Genomic DNA, 19636 nt, shown 5'->3' on the forward strand with positions numbered 1-19636 from the left:
ACTCCCTCGCTTCTACCCCTCAGTCTCTCTTTCACATCCACAATTTCCATTTGAGGAACCCATTCCCCTCTGCCTTATCATGAACTTTTTGTATACATGAGTTATTTTCTTTCAGACTCCCTGGTGAGTTGATGGGAAAGTTTTTCCATGATTTTTTTTTTAATAGGAAAATCGCAATAACAACCTTGTTCGCTTGAATAACATGGAGAATACATGACCTTAGATGAATGGCCCTGGAAAGGTCAAAGTTCAAAGCATGTGACATATAGTTTGCTAACCAAGTTGTGACTAATATACAAAACCGCTGTGTATTGACATACCAAATGTAATAAATTCCTTCCACTCCTTGGCCTTTTAAGGCCATTTCTGCACTACTTACCTTCTCTCTCAGGTGCGGCAGCTTCTGCATCAACCGCGTCCTTCTCGGCATTGCAGCGGCATCCTTTCTTCTTCAAGAGGTTGCAGATCACAATACCCAGCAAGCCCATCACACAGAAGATAGGCACTAAGGCGAAAACGGCATACTCGGCTGTCTTCTCCTCAGCACTGCGCACCACTGTGTCGTTGACTGGCCCTCCAGAACCACCCTCTAAGCCATGCCCCACTGTACGCATGCTTCTAATATGCACACTCACTGGGGGTGAAAGAGAGATTTTAATCGCAAAAATATTCAATTTGGGAGATTGGCGTTTAATTTAACAACAGTAGGAAAAAACAGGCTTACTCTTCACACAGGGGGTTTTGACTGAATCATTTCCCAACCCAGGTTTTATGTTAAATCTGTTAGAAAAAAAAGACGATATTAGAAGGGACAAAAACAAAAAAGCAAATACAAGGATTTCTCTATGGTTTCTTGACAACTTTGTTAAATTGCTAGTTTCTTTTCAATTAAACCAATGGTTCTTAATCTGGGTTCGATCGAACCCCATGGGTTCAGTGAGAAAGTGTCAGGGGTTCGGCAAGTAAGACACGCAGGGCCCCATTTTAATATGCTGACTAAATCTATACAAACTGACGTTTAAGACCAGGTTTTGAACCCAATTTACATTTATTCAATTTGTGTTAATCGTACGGCCCACATAGTGAATCACATGCTTTTGTTTTAACACCTCTGCTCTAAAACTGGAGATTTGCCAATTTTTTTACCATCGAGTGCATTTCTGTTCGTGGGTCACTTTTGTGTCCGCAGTCACATACTAGTCCTCAAAAAATTTGCATATTGTGATAAAGCTCATTATTTTCTGTAATGTACTGATATACATTAGACTTTCATATATTTTAGATTCATTACACACAACTGAAGTACTTCAAGCCTTTTATTGTTTTAATATTGATTTTGGCAAAAAAAAAAAAAAAGTCAAGAAATACCAAAAATCCCTATCTCAAAAAATTAGCATATTTCGTCCGACCAATACAAAAAAGTGTTTTTTAATACAAAAAGAGTCAACCATCAATTAATTATATCAGCTTTGCACTTAATACTTTGTCGGAATCCTGTTGCAAAAATGACTGCTTCAATGCGGCATGGCATGGAGACAATCAGCCTGTGGCACTGCTGAGGTGTTATGGAGGCCCAGGATGCTTCGATAGCAGCCTTAAGGTCATCCACAGTGTTGGGTCTGGTTCAGGTCTGGAGAGTTGGCAGGCCAATTGAGCACAGTAATGCCATGGTCAGTAAACCATTTACAAGTGGATTTGGCACTGTGAGCAGGTGCCAGGTCGTGCTGAAGAATGAAATCTTTATCTCCATAAAGCTTTTCAGCAGCTGGAAGTATGAAGTGCTCCAAAACGTCCTGATAGCTAGCTGCATTGACACTGCCCTTGATAAAACACAGCAGACCAACACCAGCACCTGACATGGCACCCCAGACCATCACTGACTGTGGGTACTTGACACTGGACTTCAGGCATTTTGGCATTTCCTTCTCCCGAGTCTTCTTCCTTGATTTCCGAATGACATGAAAAATGTGCTTTCATCTGAAATAAGTACTTTGGACCACTGAGCTACAGTCCAGTGCTGCTTCTCTGTAGCCCATGTCAGGCGCTTCTGCCGCTGTTTCACACACACCTGTGCACGGTGGCTCTGGATGTTTCTACTCATGACTCAGTCCACTGTTTCTGCAGGTCCCCCAAGGTATGGAATCGGCTCTTCTCCACAATCTTTCTTTCTCAGGGTGCGGCCATCTCTTCTGGTTGTGCAGAGTTTCCTGCCACCCTTTTTCCTTCCCACAGACTTCCCACTGAGGTGCCTTGATACAGCACTCTGGGAACAGCCTATTCACTCAGAAATGTCTTTCTGTGTCTTAGCCTCTTGCTTGAGGGTGTCACTGATGGCCTTCTGGACAGCAGTCATGTCGGCAGTCTTGCCCATGATTGCAGTTTTGAGTAATGAACCAGGCTGGGACTTTTTAAAAGCCTCAGGAATCTTTCACAGGGGTTTTGAGTTAATTTGTTGATTCAGATGATTAGGTTAGTAGCTTCTTTAGAGTATCTTTTCATGATATGCTAATTTTTTGAGATAGGGATTTTTGTTTTTTCTTGACTTTTTTGCCAAAATCATCAATATTAAAACAATAAAAGGCTTGAACTACTTCAGTTGTGTGTAATGAATCTAAAATATATAAAAGTCTAATGTTTATCAGTACATTACAGAAAACAGAAAACTTTATCACAATATTCTATTTTTTTAGAAGGACCAGTATGTTCACCCCTCCCAGTCAATGGCTGCTAATGTAACAAGGAATTGACCCAAACATGCACCAAAACCAACAGTAAATGACCCGAAATCAACAGGAAATAACCTGGAAATGCCCCAAAATGCGCAGGAATTGATCCATAAGTATCCCAAAATAACAAATAAGTGACCTAAAATCAACTCTTTGGCTTTCATTGACAACAATAAACGTCAAATTCACTTAAACAGGAAAGTCTGGCTGTGAATGCTCATATTCTAGTCCCACAGATAGTGCGAGACGTCCAATCCATTTTGACACGGAGTGGCGAATGATTCGCATAGTGGATATCTAGTTTGATTTGATTTGGTCCAAAGTACACTGGTCCAGGCCACATGAGCTCAAAATGCCTAAATGTGGCCTGCAAAACTAAATGAGTGTGACACCCTTGCTCTATTCCATTTCTTGCAATTGGCAGTCTTCTATCTGACTGTAATAGAAACTGGTTTGCTCAGTGGAAGGTTGAATCGCATTTAATATGAAGAAGTATAACAGACTCAAATTTCAATCTGTTTCAGAAAACATGCTGTCAAAATGTGAAGACAACAGGAATTCACTTAGATATTAGCATTTTAGCATAGATATCTAAGTATTGAATTTGAAATCTAATTAGTGGATGCACCTGTGAAACCCGTGGGGTTTGGTACCTTGAGCAAGGTTAGGGAAACCACTGAATTAAACTAAACAATACAACAAAGACAAAAATTCTTTGATAGGTCAATCTGAGGTCAACCAGCCCAACTTTGGTTTATTTATGTATTTATTTCCAAATTAATTTTTAATCTTTGAATCTTGTTATTGTATCCATAGCCATTTTTTTTCACTTTTATTTACTTATTCAATTATAATTTTGGCACCTTCCATACTACGATTGTTATCATGAATGAGTAAACACACAGATAACAAATTAAAACAAATGTAGACAAAGACTTGCAGTCGTTACCCAGGCAGACAGTCTCCACACACTACATCAGAGTTTGCAGAGCCAGAGACGACAAGTGTTCTCCCACGGAGCTTGCAGGAAGAGTGTGGACGACACACTTCAGAGTCTAATGAGTCTGAGAAGGTTCCTGTCTGGCATGAACGACACTGCACTTCCTCTGTCCGACTCTGGATCTGACCACAAGGCTGGTAAGACAGAAAACAGCAAATATCAAGTTCCTACAAACATACCCTCATTATGTAAAACTTATGGCAATATGCCAACCAAGAATCAACTGTTCCTTTTTAAAAAAATGTCATTAAGTAATCTAGTCAAGTGACTTAAACGACCCCCCCACGTTTAATAAATTTCATTTACACTGAGGAAAATAAGTATTTGAACGACCCTGCGACTTTGCAAATTATTCCACATAGAAATGATGGGCGGGTTTGAAATTTTCATGGTAGGTGCTTGCCCGCTGTGAGAGACAATCTAAAGAAAAAAAGAATCCAGAAATCACAATGTATGATTTTTTTAAAGAACTTATTCATATCGTACTGCTGAAAATAAGTATTTGAACACCTGTCTATTTGCTAGAATTGTGAGCCTCAAAGACCTGTTAGTCGCCTTTAACAAGTTAAACGAATAAGTGGAGACTGTCTGAGTCTTACTTTTTGTCTGTTTGAGGCAGTTAGCTGCAAATAAACACCTGTCCAATCAGGATGACTCCAATTACTAACATGGTCAAGACCAAAGAGCTGTCCAAAATAGTGGAGACAGAATTGCAGACCTCTACAAGGCTGCAAAACGTTACGGGGCAATTGCCAAGAAATGGAAATCATTCTGCAAAACAACTAATACACAGAAAAACAAGCTCTTTTTATCCTTCTGCTGTGAATTTGAACATTTTTTCATTCGCTTTTCATTTCATTCGTTTTAAAACCTCGTAGATAATTACATCATCAAAACACGGAAATCAAGCAAATCAGTGCAGCACAGAGGCTCCGCCCAGGGGATACAATTTTTGACGGGGGTAACCACAATGGCACGATACGGGCGGGCGTACCATATTCAATGGATGAGGATCTTGGCAAAAAATTTAGCTGTCCTAAGCAGTTTGATTTAGAATTCACCTCAAGAATGATGGGAAACCAAAAAAATGCTCATTTTTAACTTATTATTATAAATATTCTTGTAATTTTATTGTTGACACTGCATTTCGAGGTCATCAACATAGTGTGCACCCCCCCCCCCCAAAGTCAAACTCCGCCTATGGTTATAAGTTGATGTTTAATCACAAAAGTTAAGAATATGTTTAATGAAATGGTTAAAAAGTTATTAAAAGTTGCTTTTTTCTTTCACATAGCTATGATATGAACATTTATTTGTTCAAGGACTGCCATCGAAACTGAAATATTGTGCAAAAATGTATCCTAGAGGCACATTTATTTTCTCCTATTAATTAGCTGGACTGTTGTGTGTCCACACTTGGCATCAATCTTTTTTTACTACGAGGTTCAGATCGCCAGACCTTGGATAGGAAAATGTAGGCCTGCTTCGGGCTGATTAAAATTTGGGACGAAGTGAATGCCAGTTTTGCAACAAAGGAAAACAGTTGCTAGTGCAACCTGAGCAATCACTCTGCTGTTTTTTCTTTTGGCAAAAAGAGGTCTGACTCACTTTTGAAGGTTCTTGGCCGGCGGGGCATTCAAGACACATACACCCTACTTCCCACTGACACTGCACAGCTGCAGTTTCACGACAGCCAAACACCTGAAATAGAAAAAAAAAAAACCTCTACGTAAACAGTCTTGCCAACTTGTGAGTCATTGAATCACTCAGTAAAACTAGTGACACACATCCTAACTCATATGCCACATCATGCAGCTTAGTAATGAATGACACTGTAAATACCAGTACAAACCGTACATAGGGATTTTTTTTAAAATTCTGATTATTTTAGTGAAATTGATTACCGTGAGAAGAACAAGAGCTGAGCAGCAAAGGTGGTTCTTCATCTTCTTCAATGTATTCTTGTATAAACATATGATCTGTAGAAGAAAATTGTATTAATACTTAAAAGGTAGTACCATGGGGTTAATAGTCATAAATAACAATGAATAGCCCCGAACTCAATAGACAATGTACTCCACAGGTAGACAATAAGGGAAATTGAAGTTCACTGGTCCTACTATCAAAACCAGTGGCCCAGGTCAACGCGTCAGTTATTGATCCCAATAATCACGAAAAAGAACAATTTGCTTGAATAACATGAATAACATTTTTTTTTTTTTTTTTGCGGTAGATTTAATGAAAAGTGCAGCAAAATGGTGCAAAGACATGAAGCTAGTGCAAATGATCCTATTCCAATTTCAAAATCATATACATTGCACAAACGAGGCGTCGCCTAACTCATGCAGCCAGTGGAGTGCTGTCATCCCACACAGATTTTGAGTCCATTGGTCACATGACCAGGGAGTTTTTGTGCTAAAATGATTAGTTTTCATTATTTTTGTGTATCTTCGGCGTGTAACAAACTGGCGTGTGGCGTCAGCATTTACCCGTATTGAACTTTACGGAGTGCACCAACCTGGAACACGAATAACCTAATCAGAACATGAATAAAACCAAGTCGACTACACTGACCACTTACACATGTTTTAATGTTTTCGAGAAACAAACAAAAAAATTTCTTGGGAGATCCAATGGTGGGAGAGCCCCGTGCCTGGGCGAAGCTTTCCTGTCTTCCCATTACCGCCCTCTGGAAGTTTCCCCCAGCTCGATTGTCGTGGAAACAATTTAGAAGTCAAAGAGATGACTAAGGCAATTGTGGCTAATGAATTTCAAGCTAAACTGTCGTAATGATCATATTTTTTCTGTAGTCACGCACGTGGATGAATTATCACGTTATATTCATGCCAAAAGTTTCATACTCGTTTAGGGCTGAAACTAACAATTATTTTCGTAATCGATTAATTTGATGATTAATCAGATGAATGTCACTCCTTTCAATAACCTTCACAATTTACCTTGAAGTTGTTTTCGGCGTGTTGTAAGTAGCAATGAAGACAAAATGGATAACAATTTCCTTCAACTGTATGAATGATCAAATTCGTTGACAACTAATTTATTAATCCATTTAATCGATTAGTTGTTGCTGCTTTACTAAGAAGCTAGTTTAGACATTAGGATGTCCGAAAATTGGCCAAAATGTGAATTGTTGTTTTCCAAAGTATATTTTATATATAATAATATTTTTGATTAATTTGCTAATAGATTAGTCATCGATTAATTGTTGCACCTTAATACTCGTTAACTGCATATGTGGGCATTGATCTGCACACCTCACAGTAATCCTCGTTTTTTTGTCTCATCGTAGCCGAGCCAATTCCAGCGGTCTCGCCATTGGGGCTGATACTTTCTCTCCCTTTTCTTTTCATATTGGATTTCGCTTTCACTCAACTATTCTGGTGAATTTCTCTTTCTGAAGTGGTCTTTTTTCACTCGGTGCTTGGCCAGGTGCTGGGCGTTTCAGAAACATGTCGTCTTGTAGTATAACGTTAAGTGGGTATTGAGATACTGACAATCGTTTAGCAGCAGTAATCAGGTTGCGCGTGCTCACGTGGGAGCAAGCGAGCACGCGAACGAGGTGTGTTTACGCCTCACGGAGAGCAACGGCAAAGGCTGCTGCATAGACTGTAAAGGTTGTCTTTGATCGGGATAGCGTTACGTCATCAAAACACAGAACCACTGGGAATTAATGTGAAATAAGATTTTTATTTTTATTTTTTAATCAACACATTATTTTTACTGTTGAGCATTCTGGTGGCCCTTTAAAAGTATGTCCGGGCCACCGGGCCATTTATATTGTCCACCCCTGTACTCAGTTTAATTTGGCGCATAAGACAAAACACTCATTCTATAAGGTACAGTATATTCCAACAAGCAATAATAGTCTTTTTTGACCAGTAACTTAAGTAAAAATGAAATTCCTCCAGAGAATGTTGCGAAAAACATCTGACAAAAGCATATTTACATTACAGTTACCATGCAAGTCCAGGCAGGATGGCTTGCAAGCAAAATAGTCCTCACTTGTTCCTTTTGATGCATACCATAATGAACAGTCAACAATAAGTAACTTGTGTGAAGGTACGTTATCAACACAAAAGTACAGATCACGCCAGTCTGAGTCAATACGAGTTCACGTAGAAAGAAGCAGACTCAAATGAAGTTGAGCTTCACTGGCCATAATGTGGATGTGAAATTTAGACCATGCTTCGTCACAGAAAATAGAGGAAAGGGATGGAAAGCGCTAAAATGGCTGATGGAAGCAGAATTCACAATTGGCGGGAACGACACACTCACCCCTGACCTAAATATGACACAGTTGCTGAGAAAGCACATAATGAAGAAATGGGATATGTTGTCACAATTTGTCAAGACCATACCTGGACTAACCCGCAAACTTAAGAATATGAAGATGTTTTGGAGTCAATTTACAACAAATGGCCGAAAACACCAAAAGAAATTTCCATTTATATGGCTCAGTGGAAATCATTGCTGTTTTCATCAACGAAGATGATAACAAAAATATTTCATGACAATGACGTTACAATGATGAGCTTAAGTCTTGGGGGACTAAAAAATAATGAAACGAACGCCAGTTTTGTCTGACGAGATGAGAACGAAACAAAAATGTGCCATATTTTTCGTCATATGTTAACAAAGTGTGACATTTTCTTATCGTATGTGGAGTTAGTCTGCATCGTTACATAGGCATGTGCTGGTATGAGATTTTGACGGTACGATAACTATGAGCAAAAATACCGCGGTTTCACAGTCTCAAGGTATTGCAATTAGTTAAAAAAAACTTTTTTCCATTGAACAGGATTTTTTTTTTTTTTTTTTCAGAACATAGTTGCAAATTGGAACATGAATATATTGTTAAAATAAATTATCAATTAAAAAAAAACATTTTAAAGAAAATTAATATATAACTTATAGACACTACCCACAGCCACAGCTCAAGTTGCTCAAGATTAGAGCAAGAACAAAAAAAATTCTATAAAAAAGTAAAAACACTTCTGAATAAAATTTTTAAAACTTTATACTGCATGATTTTTTTTTTTTTGAGGGTGGAAAAGCTCAAGTGAAGTTTTGCCATTTTCAGCCACTGTGTCAAATCTAGTCTACATGATGTCATGCCTTTGTGTTAAAAAGAACATAAAGAATTTTAAGTTAATAAGTTAGTTAAAAATGTACAAGTTAGTTAAAACGTAAATATTGTTATGGAAAGGTTTCATCTAAAAAAAAAAAAAAAACATTGGGAGTGAGACCTCTCCTCGATCTAACGAACGTGGATTTGTGCTTAGCGCAAGATCATCTTTCTCAATTAACGATCTTTGATGCTATCCTTTTTCCCCTTCATTCAAGCGAATCAAGCTTGTTTTCTCACTCTGCGGCTGTAATACTCGACGAAGTTGCTCTCCAAGCTAAGCCTAGGCTAACATTCATCTTTGTAAGCTTTTAGTTAGTGTGTATATCGAGTTTGAAAGGAAAATGTGTGTTTTGTTTTTGGCGAACTTTTCCATGGTGCTAATCTGTTGAAGCTACTCACACATGGAAAATACAGTTGTACAACGTTTTAAATGTATTCATTTTGTATATTACACTTACCACGATTTGAGAGCTCAATAAGTTGAAGAAAAGAACGCCTTATGTTTGGAGTATTTGTTTTTGGGTAGCTACAGTGCCAAACTCTCTCCATTTGTAGACAACTTCTCTGACTCTCGATTGATGAACATCCAGACATTTCGAGATGTTTTTTTTCTAATCTTTTCCCAGCTTTATACAAATCAACAATCTTTGATCACAGGTCTTCAGACAGCTCTTTTGAGCAGACAATGCTTCTCATCAAGACAATTCTTACCAGAGGTTTGCTTTATAGTGAGCAGGGCAGCTTTAAACCACTCATCAGTGATTGGGCATACACCTGACTTAAATTGTTTGGTAAAAATGGCTTTCAATTGCTCTTTAAGTCTCCTTAGGCAGAGAGTTCACTTACTTATTTTTCCCCCTTCTGTCATTGTTTGCATGCTACCCTCATTAGAATATGAAAACATATAAATGTTTGTTAAAGCACCATTTTCACACCTGTGTGATTTTGACAAGGATCAGATCACATTTGATGCTGATTTTATGCAGAAATGTGAGAAATTCCAAAAGGTTCAGATACTTTTTCATAGCACTGTAGGTAGCAGTGTTTGGTCATGTCACTCATGTGACTCACCAGTGTCCTCTCCAGGCTCCAAACTCTCTTGTTTTGAAACAAAAAGATTCACTTTATCTTTGCTGGAGAAAATAGGCAATGTTGCTTTAGGCTTTAAAAGTTAGTGCTGAGTGATCATCACACACTAAATGTAACTTGTAGTGTTACCATAGTGTTAACGTTAGCATTAGCATTTAACTTGGCAGCGTTGTCTTAAAATCTTTTTTCTTTTTACATACAGTTCGTGGTGTCCAGATGGGTTCAATTGATATAATAAAAATTAAAATAATTTACCGTTTTCCGGCTGACTGTGTATTATCATCACGAAGATGGCGATGTCCTTGTAGATGTTACAATTATGTGCTCGTTTGTTAATGTTTAGTTGAAATTGTTGGAAACTTTTATTTATTTATTTTTGGACTAAAACCTTTGAATTTCACAGACAAAAACATTTTGAGTAATTGTCGACTAAAACTAGACGAAATTTGTCTGAGTTTTTGTTGTCTAAAACTAGATGAAGATGAACGTTTTGAAATTATTAAAATACAACTAAAACTAGGAAGTATTTTGGTCCAAAACACTAAGACGAAAATTGAAAGGGCTGCCAAAAGCAACACCACAGTGGAAATGTACCACATATGACCTCCTACACACATTCACACATTTGAAAAACTCCAATAGACATTGTTTTTGGCAAGGTGCTGGTAAAACTGACAGCCTTGTAAAGTATATTTCAATAGGCAATAAAACAATAGCACAGAAAAGGAACACATGACAGCAGCCCTTTCGATCTCCTGTTGGATTTGTGGCAGTTGCCAGCTGCGTTATTTTCCTATGTGACACTGTAATTTGGTTTAGTTTTATTATGAGGCGATGGGCAGTGGATGGATGTGAAAAGGCCTAATCAAAAGAAAGTGTAATGGTCAAAGGGAAGACTAGAAATGGCAGATTAACACCGCTAAGAATATCTCAGCTTGCACAACAAATATGAAGAACATCTCATGATGCCATGACAAGTAAGCACATTTAAAACACCTGAAGAGACAAAGGTCCAAACTGCAAAACAATAATTACACTGGTCTACACGAAAAATGTTTCCAGGATAAAAATAGTGAGGCATTTTTAAAAATAGGTCACAAATAAAAAAAATTAGGTCAAAAGTGTCAATTGGCTATGGTTTTTGAGATATAGTATCTGGCCGAAATGTTAAAAATCGAGCAGTTTAGGCGAAAATGAGTATTACGGTGGTAGCTCTAGTCTAGATACTATCGCTTTTCTGACCTTTTTTGCTTCATATTGCAAAAAATTAATAATTATGCAAAAGAATACGTACAGTAATAGATAGTTCCCACTCGCAGCAATGCAATGTGACTGCTTTGGACTACAAATGTAAATATACAAAATATACACACCACAATGTGCTACACAATGCTCATGTATATGAAACAAAAGAAGGATATAACTTTTTCAAGGCACAAACAGCAAGATCAAATAGCAAGCAATTGCTGCCAAAATTAACTCATCTTTTAGTACTCCGTGTTTGCTATGAGCTCCAGTAGTCATGTGATAATGTCTGTAGAATGAGCTGGACCTAACAAACTAGTTACACTTACGCACGACTAGGCAGTGACAAAGCATTACAGGCAAATTTAATGTCATGTTTTAGTAGTGTTAGTAACGAATTAGACGATTTACATGTAAAACACAATTCATTATGTGAAGAATTCATGATAAAGCCACTCCGGAACGAATTTTGTATCTTGAGGCACCACTGTGATCGAAATGGTTATTTCTGAGTAGCCATGTGCCGATTACCGGTTTCAAGTATACTGTGGTATGAAAACGTCAAAGTTTCAAAAAGCAAAAAATTTTCGTCATACCATCCCTATGGGATTAGCTAATTTTTATGCACCATAAATGCTATGAGAAATCCCTCACTTGCAGCTGCAAGGCTCAACCCTCACCCACTGGTTGTTGCTCAGTGTCAGTGTGTCAGCTGTGGTACACGATGGCTGCAGGAGGTGAAGCTCCTGAACTTTTTTCTCCCCATTTAAGAAAATCACTGGTATGGGAATACTTTGGCTAAAGAAAAGCTACAGAGGGCCGCGGCTAAGAGGAGGAGGGCCAACCGACATGTAAAACAGGTTTATGGAGGGTGACTGCCGAGGAGGCAATATCTCTAATATGAATTCGCATTTATACAAAATTAAAGGTTAGTAAACACTATCATGAATGTTTCCCACCAGCTACGAGAGTTAACTCCAGCGTGTTTAGTGTGTCTAGCAGTGGTAAAACATGTGTTTTTATCCTCTCTGGCAACTGTCTGTGTTGAGAAAGTGTGTGTGTTTCATGTAAACATGATACGAGTCATACACACGTGCTTATTATGGTTAATAATTGAATTACCGTATTGGTCCGAATATAAGATGGTGTTTTTTGCATTGAAATAAGACTGAAAAAGTGGGGGTCGTCTTATATTTGCGGTCTAGACATTGTACCCATTCACGACGCTAGATGGCACCAGATATCATTGAAGCTATGTTCTGTCACGACAGATCTCAGCTACTCTCAAGTTTAACCAGTTTGCATTATTTTATTGCAATGTTTTTCCTTATTCAGATTTGTTTCAAGACTACAGTTACAGTTAGACTTCACTTTGATGGTTAATGCAGTTATTGCAATTTTGTTGTTTTATCACAATAGTCAAAAATATCAAACAGTCAGACATATCAAAAAGTCTTTTTTCAAACTTGAGTCATGAAAAAGAGGGGGTCGTCTTATAATCAGGGCCGTCTTATATTCGGGCCAATACAGTATTTTTGTTCTGATGGTAATGTTGAGCTGTGGCTGTTGCTTTAGGCTCACCTAAAGGACTGCATTAATTTTAATTTTATTTAGAATATTTTCTTTTTTTTTTTTTTTATCGATTTTAACTTAAAGTGCATGTGACACGAAAAAGCATGTTTATTTCATAATACACGCGGTATTTTATGCTCCTGAATGATATGGACCACTTGGATGTGTGTGGAAGCGATCGCTATATTTATTTAGTTTTTTGAATCCCGCGCCATGAAAATGAGTGACTTCCGGCTTCGGTCTTGCATTGAGGAGGAGGGCGCTGTGACGTGTACGGTAGAAGACGTCCTCTTCACTATACAGCGTACTGTTGTGTATGAGGACGAAGGATTCACCTGATTTTGCGGATTAATACGTTTATTTTTCGCATCACGTCAGCCAAACGGCTGCAGAAAAATAATTCTGTATGAGGGAGAGGCGTATGCGCCTTTTTGGAGTTTCAAAAGGTTCCCATTCACCGTGGATATTGGCCAAGCCCTACTACTGTAGGACCACTGGACTTACGGATAGACTATAAAATACTACTGCTCGTCTACAAAACACTTAATGGCCTTGGACCAAAATACATGCTTGACTTGTTAGAGTCCTATGAAACATCTAGACCCCTAAGGTCGTCTGGAACCGGTCTTCTGCATGTTCCAAGAACAAGAACCAAGCAGGGTGAGGCAGCATTTAGTTATTATGCTCCTCACCTTTGGAACAAGTTACCCGAACGTCTGAAGTATGCTCAAACTGTTAGCTCTTTTAAATCAGGGCTAAAAACGCTTTTGTTTAGCACTGCATATCTATAACTGTTATTCTGTGATTAAATGCGATCTTTTGTCTTCGTTTCTACGTTGTGTTGATTTAAATGTGATTTTTATGATCTTCATGTGATGTAAAGCACTTTGAATTGCCTTGTGTTGAATTGTGCTATATAAATAAATTTGCCTTGCCTTGCCTTGCCTTGCGAGGAAGTGAGTAAACATCTTGTTTTGTATTATGTCAAATACGAATACAGCGATTACAAAGTAAACACTACAAACTTTATTTAAATAAAGGACTACTTACGTTTGATCATTGGTAGGCATGTAAAAAGCCCTCCTCATGCACATTAGCAGCACGTTAGCTGCACAACAACTGCAGCCACCCTCCTCCGGGGAACAAACTGTAAATTGCTCTCCGCCAGGCGGTTTGCCAATCCGCAAAGACAATCGACAACCCAGTCGTCATGTCAAATAATTGAGGCTAGTCATGTGTGATTTTACGCTTCGAAGACATTGAAACATCACTCGGTTCGGGTTAGCATGTCGGCTAGCTGTCACGACTTTTGGTTTGTTTACATTCTCCGAAGCCGGGGAAGGGAAATGACATATGTCCGATTTAGGTGTCATAAAATGTCGTTCGGGAGGTGCGATAGTAAAGGTGAAGTCGACAGTTTTGACCATTATGGAGTAATTTTGCCATGTCGTCCTGAATAAATGCATTTTTATCATTTCATATTCCATTTAACACAAGATTGTTATTTGTCACGACCATGCCATTTATTTAGCAATTGGGGAAAATACTTGGATAAAAAGAATATCCTGTAAAAATATTGAAGTAAAGAGACAGAAACAATGACATTTTGCAGCTCTCTTCGTCGCGTTTTCCTCGTTGTGAATAGTTCCCTCTCGACGGCCTGACTGGTCCTTCTCAAGCCATTTATATAGCTATTGGGGAAAAATACTTGGATAAAAAGAATATCCTTTAAAAATATTGGAGTAGAGACTGAAACAATGACATTTTGCGGCTCTCTTTGTCGCGTTTTCCTCGTTCTGAATAATTCCCCCTCAATGGGCTGAATAGTAAAACCGATGAGCCCAGTCTACCGCTGACGTCATCCACCTGCTGGGGACGCTAAAGCCCTATAATGGTAGGCGTGGCTAACCGGCAGATTAAAAGACTAATTTCTCGTCATCTGCGCTTTGCTACATTGTTGTATATAGTCGAATCGTCTCAAAATATGATTCTAATTCACATAATAATGCTATTTAAGACTTTTTTTCTCATGTCGTATGCTCTTTAACATTATACTTATGTTGCAACTGGCTGATATGTTTTGAAAAGTAAAAATCCTGTTCAATGGAAAAAAATGTTATACCATGATACCGTGATATTTTTTCCTTAAGGTTATCACACCGTCAGAATTTCATACTTGCACATTCCTATTTCTGAGTAAACACATCTACCTAAAAAAAAAAAATGCCTACCATTTCAGAATCGTGTAGGCAACAGCTTTGACATAATATTAGAGATGTGTTCGAAAATCTGGCGCCGTTGCCTTTTCGGTTAAAAGGCCGAAAGTTTACCACTGCATACTGTGAAAAACCGTAGTCCTCTTGTGATGACGCAATCAAAACACGGAAAGAAGCAATGTTGCTTCTTATCCCACGTCATATCGAGTACAGTGCATTTGAGCCCGTGTGAGAGTAGTTGTGGAGTTTAATCAAGCAAGCAGCATACAAATGAAGTAGTGTTAATATGAATAAATTAGCATTTGCTTTGGTTTAGTACAATAATTTATGGGATAACCACTTCCTCTTTTTTCCGCGACTTCCACACCCTCTCTGCCAGTCGCCATTTAATCTGGTCAGGAGTGACTTCTCTTGGCTTCGTCGCAGCTAGGACTCGCCTGGCTCTTGATTGATTCCACTTGTTGCACAAGAAAACAGCGAATCTTGTTTTATGGAGTATGATAGATTGTAATAGCCTTGTAAAGAGCTTTAACAGTTTCGGCGAGAACGGAATAGTTTTTTGTTGTTGCTGTGAACTACAGTTCCACACAAACGTACATTGAGATCGCATTTAGCTTAGCTACTTGAGGCCTGAGATCCATTTTTCAAGTGTCCCAAACTTCCAAAAAAGCACATTTTTCAAGGTTTCATCGGCCGTGAAGCCCACCGAACAGACTGCTACGACGACGCCAGCACTTCTGCAATAGGACGCATTCAGAATTTGCCACAAAATGTTCACTGTCGCCAGGAACACACCCACCTAAGGGGTTTCTGTCTGCACCTTTCAAACAAAATTTCTCGAGCCTCGGGGGTCGTACAATATTTTGGAATATGTTTGCGCCTGATCGTTAAAAAAAAAAAAAAAAGGCCAAGGGCAAAAGGCATGAATTGGAACATCATGAAATAAAGTAATTAAAAGATAAATAAATAACAAATGATTTGTATACAAGTGTAGTGATAGTGTTTCCAATATTCGGTTTTCGGTTTTGGCCAAGAATTTTGCTTTCGGTACATCCCTACATAATATGCCGTTTTCAATGTCTTGTGTAAATCCTGGTGTTTTGAAAGTGCATATTTCCTAACGGTGGGACACACTGATATCTCCATCTCATCTCAAATGTAGCAACTACTGAAACTGATATTATATAACTACACCAATATAACTTTGTAATCAAACTTTAACATAAATATCTTGAATACTTTAGACAATCAGCACTAAAATCTTTTATTTTCCAATCCATGTCACTACAGTAAATACGATTCGCCAATCCATGTCAATACAGTAAATACGATTCAGCCATTTTTATCTCTAAAGCAGATATTTTCCTATATTTTGTAGACCAGTGCTATCTATTGATTTTCACAAAATTGTCAGGCTCATCGCCTGCATATAACATTGAGCAGTATGGTAACACATTGGTTTGGGGGGTCGTTTTTATCAAATTGGCAGATTCAACAGTCTTATTTTCAGTACGTTCAATTAATTCAATCCATTATATGTGGTAAAAGAAACTTCAGTTGAGGAAATTAAAAAATAAGAGGAAAATAAGTATTTGGTCAATACCAAAAGTTCATCTCAATACTTTGTTTTTTACATTCTGCCTCTCATTGTTGAGGTTTTCCCATGTTGACAATTACAGGCCTCTCTAATATTTTCAAGAGGGAGAACTTGCACAATTAGTGGTTGACTAAATACTTATTTGCCCCACTGTATAACAGTGTCACAAAATAGGATTAAGTAATGTATATATATGTATATATATATATATATATATATATATATATATTTTTTTTTTTTAATAGCTTGAGTTTCTGCATTCAAAAGTAAGGGTACACTTTACAGAGCAGGGGGATTTGATGAGCAGGGGTGAAAGTGGACGGGAACGGTCAGGAACACAGTTCCGGTATAAGATTCAGTGCATGTTTTCTGAAACAGCAAAAAAAAAAAAAAAAAGGGGCAATGCAAAAGAAAATGGATCAAATGTTTAAGACCAAGGAAAGAGTTAAAGTGGCCTATTTATCATATTTAGTTTTATTTGCTCTTATGGGGAGGTTCAGAACATCTTAGCTGTCAATGTGCACTTTGGATTTTTATTTGTTCATTTCAATGTGCACTTTGGATTTTTATTTGTTCATTTATGTTAGGCTACTTATTCATTTCCTTATGATTTAAAAAAGTCAATGTTTGCGCGATCTTCAAAATATATTCCATTTCACTCTGCATAATATGTCATTTGTACTGATTTTTCTGAATGTATGTTACTTATATCTTTATTATTAAAAACACAACAAAATGTAAATGTTTACATTATCTTCAATTTTAATATACATCCTATGTTCTTAAGTAGTTAAAATTGAGAGTTGGCATTAAGTATGTGAGGAAGTGAGGGAAAATAAAAATTTGGAGATGGAGGTTGGGGTTATGGCTGTTTTTGTTAACTTTTATTTTGCAAATCATTGAAAAAACACAATTTTGAAAGAAAATCAGTTTTCTATGTGTTAGAAAAATAACTGACCAAAGCAGTTTTCTTTGCATTTCAGTAGTCTTGACCCCCTCACCCGCCAAAAAAATAAATACAATTTCTGGCTCCGTGGCGACCTTCACGTCGGGGAGTTCCGGCACGAAATTCAAACCACTTTCACCCCTGTTGTCAAGACTTTAAGAAATGTTTTAAGTAGATGCTGAATCAAATTGAGAAGGTTAATTAAAATACATGATATAATCATAATTAGAAAAAAAAGCAATAATAAAATATATATAATTTTATTTCTGATGCAAATTAGCGTCAACAGGCATCTATGGTTAAAAAAACAATGCATTGAGGTTGCTTTGATATGGTATGTGCCTAATTTGTTACAGCATGCACCCAGGGGTTAAGTAGCTCATTCTTCATATTATGTAAGTTCCGCATGAGTTAGAGAAATATTTACAGAATTAATTATACTCTTGCTGCCATGTGCGCTGGAAGGAATGCAGTGCTGCCTTAAAATAGAAGCAACCTGGCATGTTCCATAAAGCTTTGAGCATGTAATCATGAAGTGGGTGTTACACTTGGCAAAATGACATGTGTTTTGGCACCGTTGAGATCTATAGTGTTTCATGCCAGAGCAAGCCAAAATTATCTTCATTATCTGATGTTCATGATTAGGATGTGCCATGGTTGATTTCAATTTCATCAGAGAAAATTAATCAAAATTTTATAGTTATTTGACCTCTTCACAGTGGCTTACTATTTTCTGTGTGTATTTCAATGTCGATGGTTGTCAGGTTTGCCAATGGAATGGTGCTCCAGCATGCTGTCAAATTAGGGCTTTCGGGCCTGATTACATCTTTTTTTAGACGATCGGAATCAGGTGAAAAAAATAGGGTTTTTAAAATTTATTTATTTTTAAGTATTAGCTCATTGGCTCCCACTGACGACGTAAGTAGCCCAGTCAAATTGGTCTATCGCTGTCAGTGGCAATGAATGAGTTAAGGTTTACAAGCAACAAAATAATCCAGAGGTATAACAATTAGGAGTGTCCAGTGTTGTTTTCATCAACCATGACGACAACGAAAATATTTAGTCAATGGACACTTTTTTCATGATGATGACGAGACGATAGCGAGCCAAAAACCTGTTTTGAGGGACTAAAACATAACAAGACGAATGCCAGTTTTTGTCTGACGAGACGAGAACAAGACGACAATGCGCAAGTTTCATTTTATGTGTAGTTACCCTGCATTGTAGTAGTGTTGGTTGTGTCACCTGTGACGTGCTACGCCCCTCCCCCCCGACTCACCAGTGTGTCGCCTCCATTCTCCATGCAGGCTTGCACACATGGTAAGATTTGTTTTCTTGGCTAGAGAAAATATGCAATGTTGCTATAGCCTTTAAATGTCTGTACTCAGTGGTCATCCCACACTAAATGTAACTCGTAGTGTTGCATAGCATTCACGTTTGCGTTAGCATTAGGCTAACCGCGCGTCCTCTAAAACTCTCAGACAACTTTTTTATTTATTTACAGTTCGATATAATTAATTGAAAATAATGTACTGTTTTCCTGTTGAGTGTGCATTATCACCAAGTTAGCGTTGTCCTTGTAGACAGATGCTACAATGTGTGCTCGTCTGTCAAGGTTCATTTGGAATAGTTGGAAAGTTGTTTTAGTTCAAAGCAGGGGTCGGCAACCCAAAATGTTGAAAGAGCCTTATTGGACCAAAAAAACAAATATGTTCAGAGCCGCAAAAAATTGAAAGCCTTAAATAAGCCTTATAATGAAGGCAACACATGCTGTATGTATCTGTATTAGCTATATGAGCCTACTATCAAAATGACTAAGAGAGCTAAAATACATAATGAGCCTTCATGATTTAATGTTTATTTTCCCTGCAGTACATCCAACGCACTACGTGACTAAGGTGTTGTATGATGCCACGTCAAGTTTAACTTCATTACAATATTAATGAATTGTTTCATTGCTTTTATGAAATTATAGAAATGCAATAAAGAAATCCGATTTTTGATGTCTTTCTTATTTTTAGGTTTCGAAAAACAACTAAATGGAACGTACATAACATGCCCCTTAGCTGGGCATGTCTTTGATTTTTTGTTATTGTCCC

The 19636-nt window shown here is 37.7% G+C and overlaps 1 protein-coding gene across 1 annotated transcript in view; it reads right to left on the bottom strand.

The window, feature by feature from the left end:
* relt (RELT TNF receptor) overlaps positions 1–19636 on the bottom strand; it is a 53248-nt gene that overhangs the window by 23570 nt on the left and 10042 nt on the right. The window contains exons 2-6 of the mRNA XM_057838701.1: positions 5631–5705; positions 5335–5427; positions 3676–3860; positions 725–780; positions 380–634 (exon numbers count right to left, since the gene is read on the bottom strand). Coding sequence (XP_057694684.1) covers positions 380–634; positions 725–780; positions 3676–3860; positions 5335–5427; positions 5631–5672 — 631 coding nt within the window. The 5' untranslated portion in view covers positions 5673–5705. The remainder of the gene's footprint in view (positions 1–379; positions 635–724; positions 781–3675; positions 3861–5334; positions 5428–5630; positions 5706–19636) is intronic.

Source organism: Corythoichthys intestinalis, chromosome 6 (assembly GCF_030265065.1).
Source record: "Corythoichthys intestinalis isolate RoL2023-P3 chromosome 6, ASM3026506v1, whole genome shotgun sequence".
Taxonomy (NCBI): Eukaryota; Metazoa; Chordata; class Actinopteri; order Syngnathiformes; family Syngnathidae; genus Corythoichthys; species Corythoichthys intestinalis.